Source organism: Rattus norvegicus, chromosome 17 (genome assembly GCF_021556685.1).
Source record: "Rattus norvegicus strain SHRSP/BbbUtx chromosome 17, alternate assembly SHRSP_T2T, whole genome shotgun sequence".
Classification (NCBI taxonomy): domain Eukaryota; kingdom Metazoa; phylum Chordata; class Mammalia; order Rodentia; family Muridae; genus Rattus; species Rattus norvegicus.
Window position 1 is genome coordinate 34214677 of NC_141550.1, and position 18923 is coordinate 34233599.

Sequence of the window (18923 nt, forward strand, 5' to 3'; positions counted from 1 at the left end):
ACTTAGGGCACTTGCTGTTCTCGAAGAGGACCCAGGTTTAATTTCTAGGACCCACCAACCATCAGTAACTGCGGTTCCAGGATGTCCATGTGCTCTCCTGGCATCCGAGGCCAACAGGCACACACACACGGCACATAAACGTACATAGAGGCGAACACACATACACAGAACATTTTTTAATTAAAAAGAAAAACAGATAATGTTAACCCAAAAATCCCCATCCAACCCGTTTTTATTAAACATACACTCTACTTCAGACAGCCTAGAAATCTAAGGCAATAAGGATGGTTCTACCTATTGGTTTAAACCCTGGTCTGTGGGGAATAGGCCTGAACTCCCCTGCTAGGTGCTGCCCCCTTAGAGCTTCTGAACCAGAAGCCTCACAGAAACAAGATGGTTGCCCGGCAGCCCCCTGTCCACCCATCATCAAGGTTCTTCTCTCGGAAGTGGAGATGCTGCCCAGGCTTCACGCCAATCCTGTTCACTACCGTTCTCTCCCGTGTGAAATCCTTTCCACACTGTACCTTATGATATTCCTGCTGGAGGCTTGGACATTTGGGGCACCTGTACCCCATCCTCTAGCCTGGTGGTTCTCAAGCTTCCTAATGCTGCAACCTTTAATACAGTTCCTCGTGCTGTGGTGAGGAGCCACCAACCACAGTTATTTCATTGCTACTTCATGGCTGTGGCTTCGCTGTTAGGATTCATGATGCTAATATGAGACGTGGGAGATCTGATATGTGACCCTGAGGGGTTGTGACCCTGAGGGGTTGTGACCCATGGTTTGAGAACTGTTGTTTAACACAAACACTGTTCCTGGGTTCTAAGGCAGGCTTGAGTTCCTGGTTACATCTATGTGAGCTTCATGAGCTGAGTTCACACTACTTAACCATGGAGGATCTAGAGGGCTGGGATAGTCCTTTCTGCTTAGAGGACGCCTGCAAGGCAGCTTCCCACTGCTAGGTGCACCTTCCCCTTCCCTTCAGCTTCCACAAGTTTTCTTCTCTGGCTTCTGCTTCCTCTGGCTTCCTGCTGACTCGTTTGTTTCCGTTTCTATCACATTTGGAAGAGGTGATGGCTGCACAGAACGTGTTCAGGCAAGTTTCTTCCTGTTCCCTGACACGCTAACAATAATTTACCCAGAATTTACACTACATTAGCTATACAAAAGCAATCCCCAGACTAGTTAAAATACATGGGAGATTATTCATATGCTTTATGCGAACTGCCATTTTACTTATGAAACTTGATCATCATTAGACTCTGGAATCCGGAAGTGTCTCTTGAACCAATCTGCCACTGATACCCCAGGGAGGACTACTGTCCTCCTCCCCAGCACCAAGACTGGAAACATGCTTTAAAAGTCAAGGTGAAAGACTTCCTCATTTCACCATCCTAAGATACACAAGAAGAGTGCTTCCTGGAAAAACCCATGGGTAGTAGCTCACACCAGAGTGCCCTGGTCTTAAGTCTCGGTTCTAGCAACACAGAGTCACTACAGCTGTCTGTAATCCACAGTGCCTTCCTCTGTAGAAGAAATAAGCCGTTCCTACAAAGCTGCGAATGAAGATAAGAAATCGTGCAAAGAAGCCAGTCCCCACGCCTGACTTACGTGGCGAGTACCGACCATACCCGAGAACTTAAGCTTCCCACGCATCTGTGAAAACACACATGGCTCGATACAAACAAAAAACAATTTTCCATAAGGAATCATTTCCTAAAATAGAAATATAATATTTATTCAGTGAGAAACTATATTTTTATCATCTAGTCGGAACAAATTTTCACCTCCCAGGACATTTGATTGAGCAATATCATTGAAGCATATATTTTATTATTATTATTATCATCATCATCATCATCATCATTATTATTTTCCACATTTTAAATATTACATTTCCTTCTTTCGCATAGACGATTTGATCCAGTAGAAATCCCCCAAAGGAGCCAGGCACATTCATAATAAAGACAGAGTGGAGCACTGTCGCTCGCTGGCAGCTTCCAACAGGACAGTTCACCTAAAATAAAGCTGGATTTAATCCATTACAAACGTTGCCTAGTGTCTACACGTTGGCCATGATCATTGACACCTCCATGATGTGCAGAGAGGAAAGAGAGCCTCTGCATGCTGAAAGCAATTATTTCTTGAAAAGACGTTTGGCCACCTTTGACAGTGTTGGTATCTGGGTGCCTTCTCAGGGCCAATACAAGTCAAGCAGATCAAAGCACAGGAAATGGAAACCAGTAGCCCCCGCCCCCTCCCCAGCTCCCGGGGCACACAGGCGGCTTTCTGATGTCCAATTTTGGCTCAATTCAGAAGGGAAAGGGGGGGGAATGGTACATTTCTGGCTGGGTGGGGGTGATAATGCAGCTGGTTTGAGGGCACACCTATCCATTCAAGCATTCGGGGTTAATCTTCCCAGTTTGTGGAGTTTTTTTCTACACCCTGACAACCTCCCTGCATGATCACTTCCCTCCAAGGGCTTTTCAGCATAAGAGTTGTACCCACAGCTTGGTAAGTCACACATCCAAGGGTCTTCAGCTATCAAGAGAAAATCATGCCTGGGAATGTTCTGATTTCAAAAATCTAGACAAGTCATCTCAGCAGACACCTCCTAAGTGCTGGAGGCAATGGCTGGATTCATGCTTCCAGATTTCAGTAGGTGCAAATGATTTCAGAAGAGCCTACCCAGTGGCCTGTTCTCTACGCTGTGTCGCTGAAAGGCCCCGTGAAGTCTGTAGACAAAGCTAGACACGGTGATTTAATCGTACAAAAAAAGACATAAAAATATTCCCTGCAGTGAAAAAAAATACATGTAAACATCTCCTCCAAGTCACTGGAGAACCCTTGAGCCTGTCCATTATGTCTTCCCAATGTCCCACAATTCTCTTGGTCATCTTTTCTCTGTGGGTATCAGTCTGCCTTCTTCTTTACAGAATTTGGACTCTGAGACTGCCTTTGAGGCTGGCGTGGTTTGACTGGCAGGAGAAGGATGATCAGCAGACATAGGATGTGCAAGAAAAAGAACATGGACCTGGAAGTAAAAACACAAGAGATGCCTTTCAAAGAGGAGCACAAACAGAAAACATGTACGATGACATCACCTTCAGTGGGGATAAGAGGCGGAAGGTTGCCGTGCACAACAGCAGCAGGAGCAGCGAGTCCCAACAACTCGCTTGCAACGTACTCCTCGCTTTGGTGGGCAAGCAGGCCAGGGGTAGATAAAACCATAAAGCTCAGTGAGGCAAAGACAGACAGACACAGCACTGCCCCACTGACGTGCTCAGACCAAGAGAATTAACTATGTGAAACCAGACATTTCAGCTGATCAAAAGCTGGGGATGCACAGAGAGCACCTGAGTTCACTCTGTCCCCTAAGCATACGCACGGCTGGTCTCCCCCACACGTGTTTCTCCAGGTTGAGGAGTTCTTGACCACTTCAGGAACTGGAAGGATCCTGATTGTTTTTATGCTCTTGTTTAATGATTCATTAGAAAGGCTTGTGAAGAGGTGTCATCGTACATGTGTGGTCACTTTTAGGAGTCAGTTTGCTCCTTCTAGTGTGGCTTCCAGGGACTGAATTCAGGCTGTCCGACTTGCACACCAAATGCTTTTAATGGCTGAACCATTTCATTGGTCCAGGATTCAGATTTTGAAAACTCCATTTAGAACCTTGAAAATAGCTTTCATCCCAACTAAGTTAGAACCAAGTTCTACTCTTGAGAAATGTTGGGTGACACTGTCAACAATGTAAACACTGAACGCAACCCGCTAATAAATACATGTAAATAGAAATGGCTTTTGTTAGCATAACTGTTCCAGATCCACTGGAAAGGCTGAATTAGTACTTTAATCCAACTCCCTTAACCCTGCCCACCTGCTCACCTGTGCTCTACCTGTCTCTCTTCGTGTCCCTCTGTCTGCTTCTGTCTCTCTCTCTGTCTCTGTCTCTCTTACCTTCTCTTGATGGTAAGGTTTAAGCCTAGGAGCTTGTGTTAAGCCTAGAGTGATGGGTCACTGAGCTGTTTCCCTGCATCCCCAATCACTGCAATGTTCTCTACGATCTGAAGAAAATCGGTTCAAAGACAAGGGATCCACTCCCCAGTAATGACAAGGCCCAGTATCTCAGATCTGTCCAAGCTCCTCCACCTTTAGCAAGACACATGGCTCCCTGAGAATGTTCATGGAGTAATCAAGAGCACCGCTGTCTCTTCACTTGCTCAACTGTCCCTTAAACACTAACTACTTAAGATGGCCGAAGCACAGAGCCAGGATATAACTGAGTGGCGAAGTACATGTTGTCAATGTGGGGAGCCTGTCTTTAATTCTTAGCACTGAAATAAAAACTATTAAACTGGGATTTCCAGAAGAACGTGAGTTTCTGCCCTGTGCAACAGGAAAGGCACAGTGGTCCTCTGGTACCACGAGGGGACCAATTCCAGGTCCTCTGCTCCTGCCCAATCTCCAGACACCATGTGGCATTAAAAGATGGTGTGATACTTGCACATAATCCACAGAAGCCTTTCCTCGGCTTCTAACCACTCGTGGTTAACCATGGTATGCAAATACACTGGTCAGTGACTAGAGAAAACAGCAAGATGAAAGCTCTGTACGTGTTCCACCATAGAACCAGTTTCCTCTGGACTTGACAGGAGCAGCCCCATCATCAAGCAGAATGGCCGAAGTAACCTACAGAAGACCCCTGGACCACGGTCATGACAGTGAACAAACTGAATTATATAAGAGAGAACAAAGCTATGGAAAGGATCAGGGGGCTGTACATATCCCTGGAGAGGAAGAGGGTGTCCCATGATGCTTCCCTGAGATTCCATTCACCCCTCCCTCCATGCCAACCAACCACGTATATAAAATGTACAAAACTGAAGGGGCTTTTGCTTTTGCAGTGGTAAAGTCAGCATGCAAATCATTGATGGTTTTGTCAATAACCTCAGTGAATTCATTTTCTCCCCATCTGGACTTGAGGGTCCTTCTTTGATCTGTCAGCTTCTTTTCTATCTGGGGTGCAGATGTGTCTTTCAAGAAAAGTCATGAGAGACATCAATACAGACACCACCGTCTCTTAAAAAATTGTCAGTTCGTGGATCAGAGGGCCGACTGTGTATGACGAACTGCTATTTGAACAGCAAAGAAGTGGTGACTGACTGTCTAACTTAAGTGTAAAGAACACTGCGATTAAAGGGGGCCTCTTAAGGAAAATCCTGGGCATAGACTGGATTCTCAGAGGCTGGAGTCAAGGCTACAGTAAACTATGACTCTGAAGCGAATACACTTAAGATACTTTGTTCTTTTACTTTGCCTCATTTCCCATAGGACACGCAGCCACAATGTTAAATTAAATCCCAGTACACAATCAAGAAAAGCAAACTTCAGTGTCCCAGTAAAGTTTATTGACCTTTCCTCCTCTAAAACTTGATGGAATGTTCCATCTGTCACAGAAAGTCTCAAGTTAGCAACCACGTATGGCGCGTACTCAGTAGTGACTTTGGGACTCGAGATATAAACAGTGTATGTTCTCAAAGAGCTGGCTATCTACAAAAGCTGTTTACGAATTCTAAGGCATCTTCCTTTTCAAATGCGTGCCTGTGCTTGCTTTGCTTGATGCCTGTGTGTGCATCTGTGAGTGGAAGCCAGAGCACAAGCTCAGCTGTGGTTGCTCAAAACCACTGCTTGTTTCCTCTGAGAATAGAGTCTTTCGTTGATTGATTGGCCTGCTACTCTCCAAACAGGCCAGAATGGCTGGGCAGCAAGCCCCAGAGATCCTGCTGTCTCCACCTCCCCAGCGCTGGGATTACAGTACCTCCACATCCCGCTTCTTATGTCGGTGCTAGGGATCAAACTCAGGTCCTAAGCTTGCGAGGCAAGTGCTTTATTGACTGAGCTATGCCAAGGCAAATTCTAACATCCTCACACACTGAATTTGAAAGAACATTGCTTCGAATACATGAGTGAATGAGTACTGGTTTTTTCAGACAATTTCACAGGCTTTTCTTTCTTCCCCTTTTGTAACTTTTGGTTTTCTCACACAGATCATATCAGGAATGCAAATGGGAAATATGGAGACCATCTGAGAAATGAGTTTGGATAAGGCGTCCCTGCTTCACTGCTGGCCACTAAACTTATCCCCAGATGAGCTACAGATCTGCAAACCAACTACTGTCACCTTCTGTAGGTGACTGTGGCATTTGAATTTCCTTTTGCTAGATTAATGGCTCTCTTAAGCATGAGTCAGAGCTGGAGAGAGAATTGGCTGTGCAAGATGAGGACCTGAGCTTAGATCCCCAGAAGACATATTAAAAAGAAACCCCTGGGCATGTGGGTATGACCATAGGTACCTGTATTCTGGGTACTGGTGTAGGGTTTGGGGCTAAGGGAAGGATACAGGATTAGAATGATCGCTTTGGCTTGCTGGCCACCAAGCCTAACCAAAATATGGCTGGAAGAATAGACAGTCTCAAACTCAAGATCCTCTCGCCTCCACTTCCTGAGTGTTGGGATCATAGATGTATGTTCTCTACCTTGTGCAGAGAATCCTCTGTGTCTGTGTTTTGTATCTGTCCCCTCCAAGTGCACTACCAAAGCCCTTCACACATTAGGATGATGCTTGTGGCATCATCACAGGTACTGGTGCTCATGTATTGGCACCTTTGGGACAGCCATTTCCTCTAGTAGCTTCTATCAGCATTTCCACACAGTCAAGTCGCATTTATCAGTTCTCAGCATAAGCCCCTTAGTATGTTGGCTCCGTTTACCAATTCTGAAGTCAAGAAAAGGTAAGTTAGGCAACAGCTGAGGGCAAGGGAAACTTACTTGTATAAACTGATGGTTGGCTCGACTGCCAGCATGACAAAGGGCGCTGCCGTGTAAGAGACAGCCAGCTGAGTGACAGCCCAGGTCACCACGTCATAGGCAACCTTTCGAGCTTTGGAAGCAAGGAAGTGGTGTCTGTAGTTGTTCCTCACCTGCAAAGCAGGAAGGCAGAAGTAGGAGGCAGGGGTGAGAACTGAAATAACTTCCACTCAGTCACAAGACGTAAAACCAAAGGGAAGAAGGCAGGCTGAAGAGCACGACCAACCCTTTGAGTTCTACTTTTAACCAAAAGCCCTTTATCCCTTTTCTTATTACATATATATGATATATATATATATATATATATATATATATATACTATATTGCATCCTTTTTAACCATTCCTCCCCCCAAAAGTTTAAGAACATGTCACAGAGCCTTCTAAAATCTTTTCTATCTACATGTACCTACATTTATATTCTTAACGGCACTAGTGTATTTCTTTAGCCTATTTGAGGGTTTTTTTTTTTTTTTTGGTATAACCTGTTATAGACTTTGCCATGCTCATGAATATTAATCTTCAATGCAATTTATGGTAATTGGGGGCGAGTTAGCTTGTCTGTCTGGCCCTTGTCTTGCTGTTACAGTTTTGTTGGGCGTACTCTTACTGGTAAGTCTCTGTACTCTGCCCTGTTTCCATGGCTATAGTACAAGTGTCAACTGTCACCACAACTAAAAGCGACTGCTACTTACTGGGTGCTTACTATGCACCGTATCTGTGCTAATGCTCCACACAGATCATGTCTTTTGAGTCTTCTAGCAAGCCACCAGCACTGCCTGGCGAAGGAAAACCCTTTCTTAGGCTGGGGATGTGTGGTGGTTAGAGTATGCTTGGCCCAGGGAGAGGCCTTGTTGGAGGAAGTGTGTCACTGTGGAAGTGGGCTTTGTCGGTCTCCTCTTGTCTGCCTTCAGAACAAGATGTAGAAGTCCCAGCTTCTCCAGTGTCATGTCTGGACTGCCTGGACACTGCCGTCCTTCCTGCTAGGACTATAATGAACTGAACCTCTGAAACTGTCAGACAGCCCAATTAAATGTTGTTCTTTATAAGCGTTGTCTTGGTCAAGGTGTCTCTTCACGGCACTGAAAACCAAAACTTTCGTGACTGCTGAGTTCTTTCTCTTGCTAGAAAACAATCAGAAATTCTGCTCCATCAATACCTCTCTTTCCATCCCCTCACTACCTTCTGAAAAACCGTTTCTAAGACTGCAATAGACAGAGCTACATAAATCAAAGCCTGGGCCAGCAGAGGCCACCGGGGTGTAGGTATTTTAAGGAATGATACGCCGAACGCATCAACAGAGCAAAGCGCTGACCTTTACTTCTTAGTTTGTTCCGGCAATCTGTTCTTTAGTTTTGTTTCCGAATCCGAGTCGGCATATATAAGAAGAACAAACAAAAGCTCTTTCCTGTTCCTCGTGTTCAAATATGTATTTGATTTTTTTTGAATTTTTAAAATTGTCCTGAATAGCAACCCTCTGCTTTGTTCCTAGATAGAATCTGATATTCTTCATCTAAGGAGAAGAGGAAGCTCAGGGGAGAGCTCTTGACTTATCCACCCACTGTGCTCTCTGGATACCCATACACTCGCTGACATGTAACGGGGCTGCTGGGATATTCATACAAAAGTGCACTGAAGGACAGTAAAGAGCAAGAGCTTGGAAGATAATCAAGTTGTGAACGGAATACCCAGAATCCACTTTAAAAAATCAGGGCAAAGAAGCCAGGCATAGTGACGCCCACTTTAGCGCTGGCACCAGATCAGTGGAAACAGGCAGATCTTTGAGGCTCAGTAGCAGCCAGACCTAGCCTGCTTTTGAGTTCCAGGTCAATGAAAGATCTGTCTCCAAAGGAAAATAAAATAGTGGGTGGAGTCTGAGAAATGATATCCAAGGCTGTCTTCTGTTCTCCACACATATCAGTGCACCTACACGCTCGCCAACCCGCACCCCACCATACACACACTTCACACAAAAGGAATAGCAAAATGTATCTAGAACGTAACTAATGTCATTGAAACCTCTTGGAACCTGAAATAAGAAAGACCATAATCGTGATCAAAGGACAAAAATCAAATCAAACACAAAAGTCTGTACTTAATACAAATAATTTTATGCTTTGATTCGATCAGACAGATGATGATGGATCTGTCTCTGGGAGACTCAGTTCCTCAGGCTGCTGTCTCCCTGACTGCCAGAGCCATGGCGAATTACTTCTCGACTTGGCATAATGATGTAAGACGGTGAGCATCGTAGAGCGAACTGAAGTCTGATAGAGCCTGCATTAATTAATAAATACGATCATCTTTACATGAACATTCCGTCTCTAGCGATTCAAAACGTCTCCATTTCTCAAGGGAGCAATTTGTTGCTCATAAAATTCTTACTGTTTTACTCTCTGCAAGTGAATCAGTTAACCACTCTTCCCCCCCCCCCCCCCCCCCCCCCCCGGGGCTGGGGACTGAACCCAGGACCTTGCGCTTCCTAGGCAAGGGCTCTACCACTGAGCCAAATCCCCAACCCCTCAGTTAACCACTCTTACAAAGACAAGTCCTTATGCAAAAGACAACTTTTTACATATCATTTGATCTTTTTTCCAAATACTAATACAAGAAAACAAAAGTAGAACTCCAGGGAGGAAGTTATCACTCACCATCTAAAAGTCACTCCCAATCACACACACACACACACACACACACACACCCCAGGTTGCTAGAGAGGACCAACACCGGAAGGAAGCTTACCGCTCTAGCTGCCAATGTGACAGGGACTCCAGTTAAGAATGTAAAGTAGTATCCCGGGTAGACGCCGTGCCACAGAGCGGACAGGAGGAAGGTGAGCACAGTGGGGTACCAGGGAACCCGCTCATAGCACACACTGTGAAGAGAGGAAGGACCAGCAGAGGCCTGGTGAAAACACTGCACGATTCCAGGGACACCTGCCTCCCTTCGGGGCAGACCACATGGAAGTCCTATAGCTCCATTCTGCAAGATGCCTGCCTGACTCTTAGCAGGAGCTTGCAATGAAATTCAGGCAACCTATGCTTTCCTGTCATCGTAGAGTCCTATCGGACACACACTTCCTGGCTCCACTATAAATCGTAACCTCATTAGACTAAATGGTCTGGACCCCATCTTGTGGGCTATTATCACAAAGGTCTAGGTGGTCTTTTTCAACTCAACACGAACTCCTGCCTTCCTTACAGAAGTGGGTTCCACCAAAGGGTGCATCCACTAAGGGCACTGACAGGAGTGCCAATGGCATTAAAATAGCTGGACTCCAGATAAGCATCTTTGGAAATTATCCTCATTTAGCCAGCATTAATTCATCTTTCCAACAGCCCCTGTGCCGTCTGACTAATCAACATCTTCGTTTTGGAACTCCAGGGAGAAATCAGCGTGCCGGTTAGATGACCTGCTCAAAGCCTGTCAGATTTTAAATGACCAAGATAGAGATGAGCAGCCCTGACCCAAGTGCCTCAGACAAGCCTTTTCAATTTCAGACCTTTTTTTTTTTTTTTTTACAGCGTTCAGAGTGTCTGCATAGACTTGAGTTATCTTGGGGATGAGACCCAAGTCTAAAACACAAAGTTCATGTGTATTTCATGAACGTCTTCCTTACACAGCCGAATGCAGCTTCACCCAATACCGTAGCATGAATGTTCTGACCGCGATCTGTCATATGAGATCAGAGGTGGAAATTTCCACTTAGGACATCGTGTTAGTATTCAAAGGCTTCAGATATGGGAACATTTGCCACTTCATGTTTTCAGATCTAAGATGCTCAATGTGGGGACTGCACTGTGGGAAGCTAGAAAAGTTTAGCTGGTTCCCTTGAGATCTTTGGTCTTATTGATTAAAGTAACTGATAGGAAGTGACAGGGGCTTCCAACCCAAAACTCAAGTCTATGCTTTGCCAATGGCAGGCGAAGGTGGCCACTAAACACTGCAGAAAGAAGCAGAAAATTCAAGCAATTACCATGGGCTCATCACCGAAGGTTCAAAAGTAACTAATTTTAAAAATTATTATTATTATTATTATTATGATGATGATGATGATGATGATGACGACAGAGTTTCTCTGGATAGCCCTGGCTGTCCTGGAGCTCACTCTTTAGACCAAGATGGCCTCAAAATCAAAGATTTGCCTGTCTCTGCCTCCCGAGTCTGGAATCAAAGGCCTGAGCGGCCACAACTGATACACACTCAGATTCAGGGGTCCCTCTCCCTTTTCATTAGAGAAAAAGAAATATAACCGAGATTAAAAATACAGGATCGGAACTCTATATCAGTAGGATTTCTTCTTAGCATGAGGACAAGGCAGACGCATTTTAGAAAATTCTTTGTATCATTTTGCATGAGTGAATTATTTTATCTCTAACACTTTTCATTCTGAATCATCTTGGGCTATATACTCCTAATGGAGACGGTATGAATCTAGGCATGTTGGAACTACTCAGCATAAAGACGTGCATGCCAGTGTTAAACTGCTTTCACTATTAATGAAAAATAATCATGTTCATATCAGAATTTATAAACTGCAGAAGCAGGCAGTCTTCAGACACCACATAAGTTTTATTTGAAGAGTTGCTACGCCGTGTCTCCTTTGCTTCAGTAGTTTTAAAGATTTATTTGCTTTAAGTATTTTTTCTTATTTCTTAAATAAGATTTTAAATAAAAAATCATTTTAAGATAGTTCAAAAGGTATTTTGTGTTTGTGTGGGGGTTTGTACACATGAGTGAACGTGCTTTGGAAACCAGAAGAAAACAATGGACCCCCACCCCCACCGGAGAGCTGGAGTTACAGGTGGCTGTGAGACACCCCGTGTATGTGATAGGAACTGAACTTGTGTCCTCTGTGAGAACAGCAGACACTTAATCCCCGAACCATCTCCTCAGCTCTGCCTCAGTGTTTCGATTTGTGGAAGACACTGCTTACCAAAAGCAAAACTCAATACTTCTGTCTTACTGGCTTCAGGAACATTCCCTACTTGGGATTTGGTGTTCCAAAGATAGCATATTCAGACTTCCCCAACAAGTAATGCTTCTAAATTTATAACACACAGAAACAGGTCACAGAGATGTCAACACAGATGCAGGCCTGAGGAGTACCACAAAGCTCTCAGTTCTGGGAACAGTAGCAGCCTTCAGCAGGGATCTGACAATCACACTGACTTCCTAATATCTAAAAACAGTCTCTCCTGAGTACCAGGCCATACACAGAGAGGTCAAAAGCCTGGTTCTTGGAACAGACCCTTGGCCCTGTGTCTGTCACTCAAAGCTCTGTGACTTTGGGTGTGTCCTGTAGCCCCTCTCTTTCACTTTCCACAGCTACTAAATGGGGTAATAAAACTAATAGCATCTCACAGGATTGCCATGAGAAGCGAAACAGTGTGTGGAGTGGAGTGCAGAGCATTATGGGATGAAATGGGCTCAGACAGGGATGTTCTCAGGCCACTGTGCCTACTTCTTTTATTTACAAGATGTGCAGGCTAATGTCAAACTGTCAGACCGCGTGCCGGTCAGCAGCTGCATGGCTGGCCGGCAGCTGCTGCTCACCTAGGAAGCCCCTAAGCACATCCGGGCCAGGAGCAGTAAAGTAGTTTTTATGTCCCTTACCATTTCAGCCATGTAGATGTCTGAATATTCCAGTTTTCCAAGTACATTTTGAAACTCGTGGCAGTCTAAAAACAAGAAAATAACACCTATCATTAGCTTTAAAAATACCCAAGCAACGGAAAGTCCTGGCTAGACCTCCGTTGCTCGGAGCTGATGTGAATGCCAAGCGCCGTTACTCAGAGTTCTGTCAATCAGCTGTTCCGCCACAGGCAGTTAACATTTTCTGGCATTTATAAGATGTACTTTGCAGTTAAACTTTGGCTTGGAAACTCGAGTCTGCTCAAAACTTATTTTTACTTTAGAGCAAAGCGGAAGGGGAGTTCTGTCAATCCCCTCCCACTCTGATTCCCTAAAAAATGGTCAAATGACTTAAAACTACTCTAAAATGGGATTTACCACAAGGAAAGTTCAATCATCTGATTGTAGGGCTTTGGGGACAAGTTAAATGAAACTGTTATCTCTGTACTATGTAACCATGTGCAAACTAGGTCAGCCTTTTACAGTCATTTCTATAAAGAGCGGCACAGTCCCAACTGTATCCAACTCTGCCCAGAATAGTAAAAGCCTTCATGCATGAAGGGAAAATAATACAGAAAAGAAAACAAAGAAACATCACCCATCTGGAAACAGGGTAAGTTGGTCAACTGCCAAAAGAAGGCAGCCCCACATAAGCCATGGATGAGCTTTCTCATTCAAAGGGTAACAAGAAGTATGGCTTTTCCCTTCAGCCATAAGAAAGCTTGTTTACAGGGAAGGGGAGGAAGGGGAGGAAAGGGAGGGAGAAGAGGGAGGAGAGGGAGGGGAAACTGCGGTCGGAATGAAATATGTGAGAGAAGAAAGAAAGAAAGAGAGAAAGAAAGAAAGAAAGAAAGAAAGAAAGAAAGAAAGGGAAGGAAAGAAAGAAGGAAGGAAAGAAAGAAAGAAGGAAAGAAAGAAAGAAGAAAGAAAGAAAGAAAGAAAGAAAGAAAGAAAGAAAGAAAGAAAGGAGGGAGGGAGGGAGGGAAGGAAGGAAGGAAGGAAGAAAGAAAGAAAGAAAGAAAGAAAGAAAGAAAGAAAGAAAGAAAGAAAGGAGGAAGGAAGGAAACCATTTTGAGGCCACATATCCATCTAATGCAATATGCTTGAATGGAGAGTATAGAGCAGTAGAAGGGGAAGAGACAGAAGACGGACTGACACATGTTAGCTAGGCAATACAGATGACAGAGGATACAGAACACAGGCTGGATAGACAACGAACGATAATAGGGAGATGGTGGAAAACAGATCAATACATTCAAAGGTAGGATGCTTCTTAGTTGTTTTTTTTTTTGTTTGTTTGTTTTTGTTTGTTTTGTTTTGTTTTTGCCACCTTGAAGCAAGTTAGAGTTATTTGGGGAAGAGGATCTTCCATTGAGAAAATGCCCCCAACAGATTTTCTGTAGGTAAGTCTATAGGTCTTATCCTTCATTAATGATTGGTGTTGGAGAGCCCAGCCCCTGGGCAAGTGGCCCTGAGATGAATAAGAGGGAGGCTGAAAAAGCCACCAGTGGCCAAGCCAGCGAGCAGCATCAGCTCCTGCCACCAGGTTCCGGCCCCATTTGAGTTCCTGCCCTGACTTCTCAGTGATGCGCTGTGATGTGGAAGCATAAGCTGAAGAAAACCATTTCCTCCCCAGGCTTTTTTTTTTTTTTTTTTTTGTCATGGGGTTTTATCACAACAATAGAAACTCTATGACAGGTAAACAGATATGGAGAGATGATAATTAGAGAATCACAGATAACAGACTAAAAGACAAGAGGAAATCAGACACACACACAACAAATGCAAGGTAAACGGAAACAGATGATGTGTGATTGTCAGGCGATCTATTATTCATTGGGTTATTTCTAAATCCAGTTTGTCTCTGTTTACACAGCTAATAGAATGCTTTAAACATGGTTTGAAGCACTGTAACAAAATCAGACTTCCTTGTTGCTCCTTTATTCTTGACACATACCAAACACAATGGAAATCAATATTCTCATTTTCTCTTAGAATAACTATATAACAATATCAGCCTTTGACCCCAAGCACACATCCATAATGAAAGGGATCTGTCTTTTGGTGCACTATGAATATATATATTCATATTCATATTCATATTCACAAGCAGCAGGGCAGTTTTCCACGGGAATGAAGTCCCTAAACCCCAGGACCTTGCTTGACGTCTGCATAGTAAAAAGAAGCATACAGTCTTTTCTGAGAATGGGGCAGGTGGTTATGCTGTCTGGAAACTTTCTGGTGGAATGGTTTACTATAATAGAGTGAGGTGTCATTGCTCACTCAGAACCAGTTCTAAGTTTGAGCCATTTTTTTAAAATCATACTTGCCAGGGCTTTCTGACCCAAAGAGGCCTCAGATTCTCTAGAATCCAAATATTAGCATTTTCCCCCACAGTGAGGGCTGTTGATGCAATTTGATCAGTCTGAGGCATCAAATAGCACCATGAATTTAAGTAGAATATATGATGCAATTTGGTTAGGCGACAGGTACAAAGTGCTTCTATTTCTCTCTTCCATTTACCTTTTGAATAGTGGGAGAAGAGGATGGGAGGAAGAAGAAATGGAGGAGGAGGAGGAGGAGGAGAAAGGGGTGAGGAGGAGAAGGAGGAGGAAGAAGGGGAGATGGGGAAAGAGGTGGAGGAAGAAAGGAGGATGGATAAAAGGGTAGAGAAGGGGCAAGAGGAAGAAGAAAAGGAAGAGGAGGGAGAAGAGGAGGGGGAGAGGAGGAAGAGGAGGAGGAGAAAGAGGAGGAAGAGGAGGAGGAGGGAGAGGAGGAGGAAGAGGAGGAGGTGTAGGGGAGAAAGGAGGAGGAGGAAGAAGAGGGGAAGGGGAGGAGGAGAAAGAGGAGGAAGAGGAGGAGAAGGAGGGGGAGGAGGAAAAAGAGAAGAAGGAGGAGGGGGAGGAGGAGGAAGAAGGGGAAGAGGAGGAAGATGGGGAGGAGAAGGAAGAGGAAGATGGGGGAGGAGAATCTAACCACGCACTACAACTTTTTGATAGGTGAAAGGCAAGCCACCTTCCCTCTGGAAGCCTTCCAAATGGGACAGGCCTGAGGCAGAAGAAGGTGGAGGTTTTCTCAGGCTCATTTTGGTCCCTTTTTCCTGCTCGCATGTCTGCCCCAGCGTAGATGGAAATCAAAAACTGTTAGCTGCCCTGAGCAGCTGCCTGAGTGTCCCTGCATGTACAAAGCTTAGCCTTTGTCTCCTGCTGCAGGATGAAGGCTGTGTGACCAGGTGGCCCTGCCCGTGCTAGTGTAAATAGGGCAGAGCACAACTGAAATGACATGGTCCAAAGGGAGCCAAGACACAGAGAACCGACATCCTAGAATCAAGACTGAAGAAGAGACACACTACCCTAGTGGTGTAAGAGGTGTGCACTGAGACAGTTCTTCCCCAAAATCTGAATGAATTAAAATTACCTCCAAAAAGGCAAACAAAAACAAAAACAAAAAACCAGACAGATGGACATGCTCAGTTCTAAAGGCATGAGCCTCTGGTCTACATTCTCAACTGGGTCCCAAGCAAAATGCAAACAAGAGGAAATGGCTTTTTCACTCTCTAGTTGGTAGATCAAGGATTAAACAACAGAAAGATTTTCATAGCTCTTTTCAAATTCGTGATGTCATTTTTCCTTGAATCTTGTCAAGTGTCAAGAAAGCAGGTATCCTGAAAACAAGGTGATGATAATCGGGAGGGGGAGGAGGAAGAGGAGGGGATGGAGGAGGAGGAAGATGGGGAGGAAGAAGGGAAGGAGGAGGAAGATGGGAAGGAGGAGGGGGAGGAGGAGGAGGGAGAGGAAGAAGAGGGAGAGGAGGAGGAGGGGGAGGAGGAGGACAGGGAGGAGGAGGAGGGAGAGGAAGGGGAGGGCAAGGGGGAGGAGGAGGAGGAGGAGGAGGAGGAGGAGGAAGAGATTGAAGATACAAATGCTGAGGACAATGTGGAGCCAGGCATCCCCCAAACAGCATTCCCCAGACACCCTGATGAAGGACTTTGGGAATCCCATCCTCACAGCAACTGTTTGCTTTATTCACTGTGCCCGTTTGTTCCACAAACACAGTCTTCTCACCTCGATCTTCCAGATGTTCAGGTTAGATAGTAGATCCCAACAAGAATTTCCATCCGCATCTATGCCACTGAACCCGAAGCCGGCTGCGTTGTGCACTGCGTCCGCTGTAGTTTTTAAGACAGAACATCAGGATCCAGGCAGAGGTCTTTAAAGGAGTGCAAACATTTGTCTAGTTCCAACACTGGAAGCCTAGTCTGTAGTTTCTTGGAAAATGAGCCAAAAAACCATGCAAAGGATCTGGCCTTGTTATGGCGACTGTCTGTCTGGTGACCTTGGCTGTCATTCATTTCTTCTACAGCCTTTAAGTGAATGCTTGCCATATGGCACAAGACTGGAGGAGCATCAGATGGACAGAGGAGCGTCAGGGAGGAGTGAAGAAATGAGATGAAGATGTTAGCTGCAGGATTCAGGGCCTGGCAAGATGCTACAGGAAGAGAAGAGGGCACAACGTGTTCCTGCTTAGATGCGGAGGATAGCAGTGGACATGGTAGAGGGCTAAGAGTTATCACTGAAGATGGAAGACGGCCGTGATGAAGGCAGCTTAAGGAAGAAAGGGTTTAGTATTGTTCATGGCGGCGAAGGCATGGCGGGAGGCATATGAGGCAGCTAGTCACACAGCACTCTTAGTCAGGAAGAGAGGAGTGTGGCTCTCGACTCACTTTCTCTGTTTTACCCAATCCAGGACCCCAGACCATGGTGCCAGTCACACTCTGGGTGGGTCTTCCCACCTCAGTCGAGCCTCCTAGAAATAACTTCAGGCACACCCAGAAGCATTGCCCAATCTGAAATCCCACCAAGCTGGCTGTTACATTCACTGTCTCAGGTGTTATGGGGTAGGTGTGCTATGTCAAGGGAGACCCAACACTGGAAGCAAACCAGGACCTTATCCTGGACACGTTACATACAAGGGTCTGACAGGCTAACACAAGATGCAATTAAGGAAAGTTTTACACCCAAATCAAGGTAGAGAAGCCAAGCTGGGAACTGGGAACCAGCTCCAATGGAAGCCACAACAGTACACAGAGATCAGCACCCTCCACAGTGTGTGGTGGCAGAGCTTAGAGGCAGAGACAGAAGGATCTAGAGTACAAGATTATTCTGGGCTACATAACAAGTGTAAGGCTTGACTACACGGGAAAATTTTGTCTCAGAAAGAAAGAAAAGAAAATAGCAAGCTACCTTCTCCACAGAGTAGTTCTGAAAGCCTCACTTCCATCTTCATTTATTTAACTAAACTACAAGAAAATGGTTCCCAAAGGAACAATTTGCCTCAAAATGCCTTAACGAGGTGTTTTGTAACCAACTCGAGTCCTGACAAGCTCCTACAGTTATGATGAAGACCAACAGACTAATTTCCTCCTTTCTCATAGTCCAAATTCTGTTGGACTATGCTCTTCAAGAACGTGGTTATTAGTGACTCACACTAATTAAATCTCAGTGCTTCAGAGTTCTACATCTGAAGGATCATCCCATAGACCTTCAAGTCCAAATGCAGACAGCCTTCCTAACCTCCTAGAAAGGAGCCCATCTTCAGAACAGCCATTCAAAATGAGGCAGCCTTCTCCAGGGTGGCTCTGAGCTCAGTGGTCCAGAGCTTGTCTAGCACTTACCATGGAAGCCATCCCCAAACTGGAGAGAGGGATGGAGGGAGGAAAGGAAGGAGGGAGGGAAAAGGAGAGGGAGAGGGAGGGAGGGAGGAGAGAGAGAGAGAGAGAGAGAGAGAGAGAGAACACAGTTCTGTTTATCTCCTCTATTTTTAGCATAGTTGATGATTTAATGATGCTTATCTTAGGCTTGGCTTCAGTTGAAAACTATCTGGTTTCTCTTAAAGGATTTAAAAGCACAAAGCCCTATGTCATCCTCTCTCCTCTAGAGGGAAACTCAGTAGAGAAGACAGAGAAAACTGATGCCCAAAAAGGAGCCTCAGAGTTCCTATGTGACACCAAATCAAGAAATGACTGATGTCAACTAGGGGACAGCCCATGGCAAGGTCAGTGCAGCAGTTCTTAACTTTCCATGCCCTTTGACCTTGTGCCCAGCACACAGAGCTGAAAGAGTCAAGCAGTGATTGTGCACAGAATGCATGAGTTCTGTGGTCATCGCCTGTGATGTCAGATTTTCACAAGACACCTGCACAAAGCTACTTAAGGCAGGGACCAGTTTATTTCAGGTCAGCCCCAGATATTGCAATCCATCACTACAGGGAAGGGGTGTGTGTGTGTGTGTGTGTGTGTGTGTGTGTGTGTGTGTGTGTATCTGTCTGTCTGTCTGTCTGTCTGTCTGTCTGTCCATCTGTGTGTATGTGTCTGTCTGTCCATCTGTGTGTGTCTGTCCATCTGTGTGCATGTGTGTGTGTCTG

At 45.0% G+C, this 18923-nt stretch overlaps 1 protein-coding gene across 4 annotated transcripts in view; it reads right to left on the reverse strand.

The window, feature by feature from the left end:
* Positions 1-1710: 1710 nt before the first annotated feature.
* Positions 1711-18923, reverse strand: part of Mboat1 (membrane bound glycerophospholipid O-acyltransferase 1) — a 113216-nt gene continuing 96003 nt past the window's right edge. Inside the window, exons 8-12 of one of the 4 annotated variants that reach the window (XM_087591323.1) lie at positions 16565-16668; positions 12483-12547; positions 9609-9741; positions 6830-6981; positions 1711-3035 (exon numbers count right to left, since the gene is read on the reverse strand). In XM_087591323.1, the coding sequence (XP_087447449.1) occupies positions 2915-3035; positions 6830-6981; positions 9609-9741; positions 12483-12547; positions 16565-16668 (575 nt within the window). In that variant the 3' untranslated portion in view covers positions 1711-2914. 4 annotated transcript variants of the gene reach the window in all.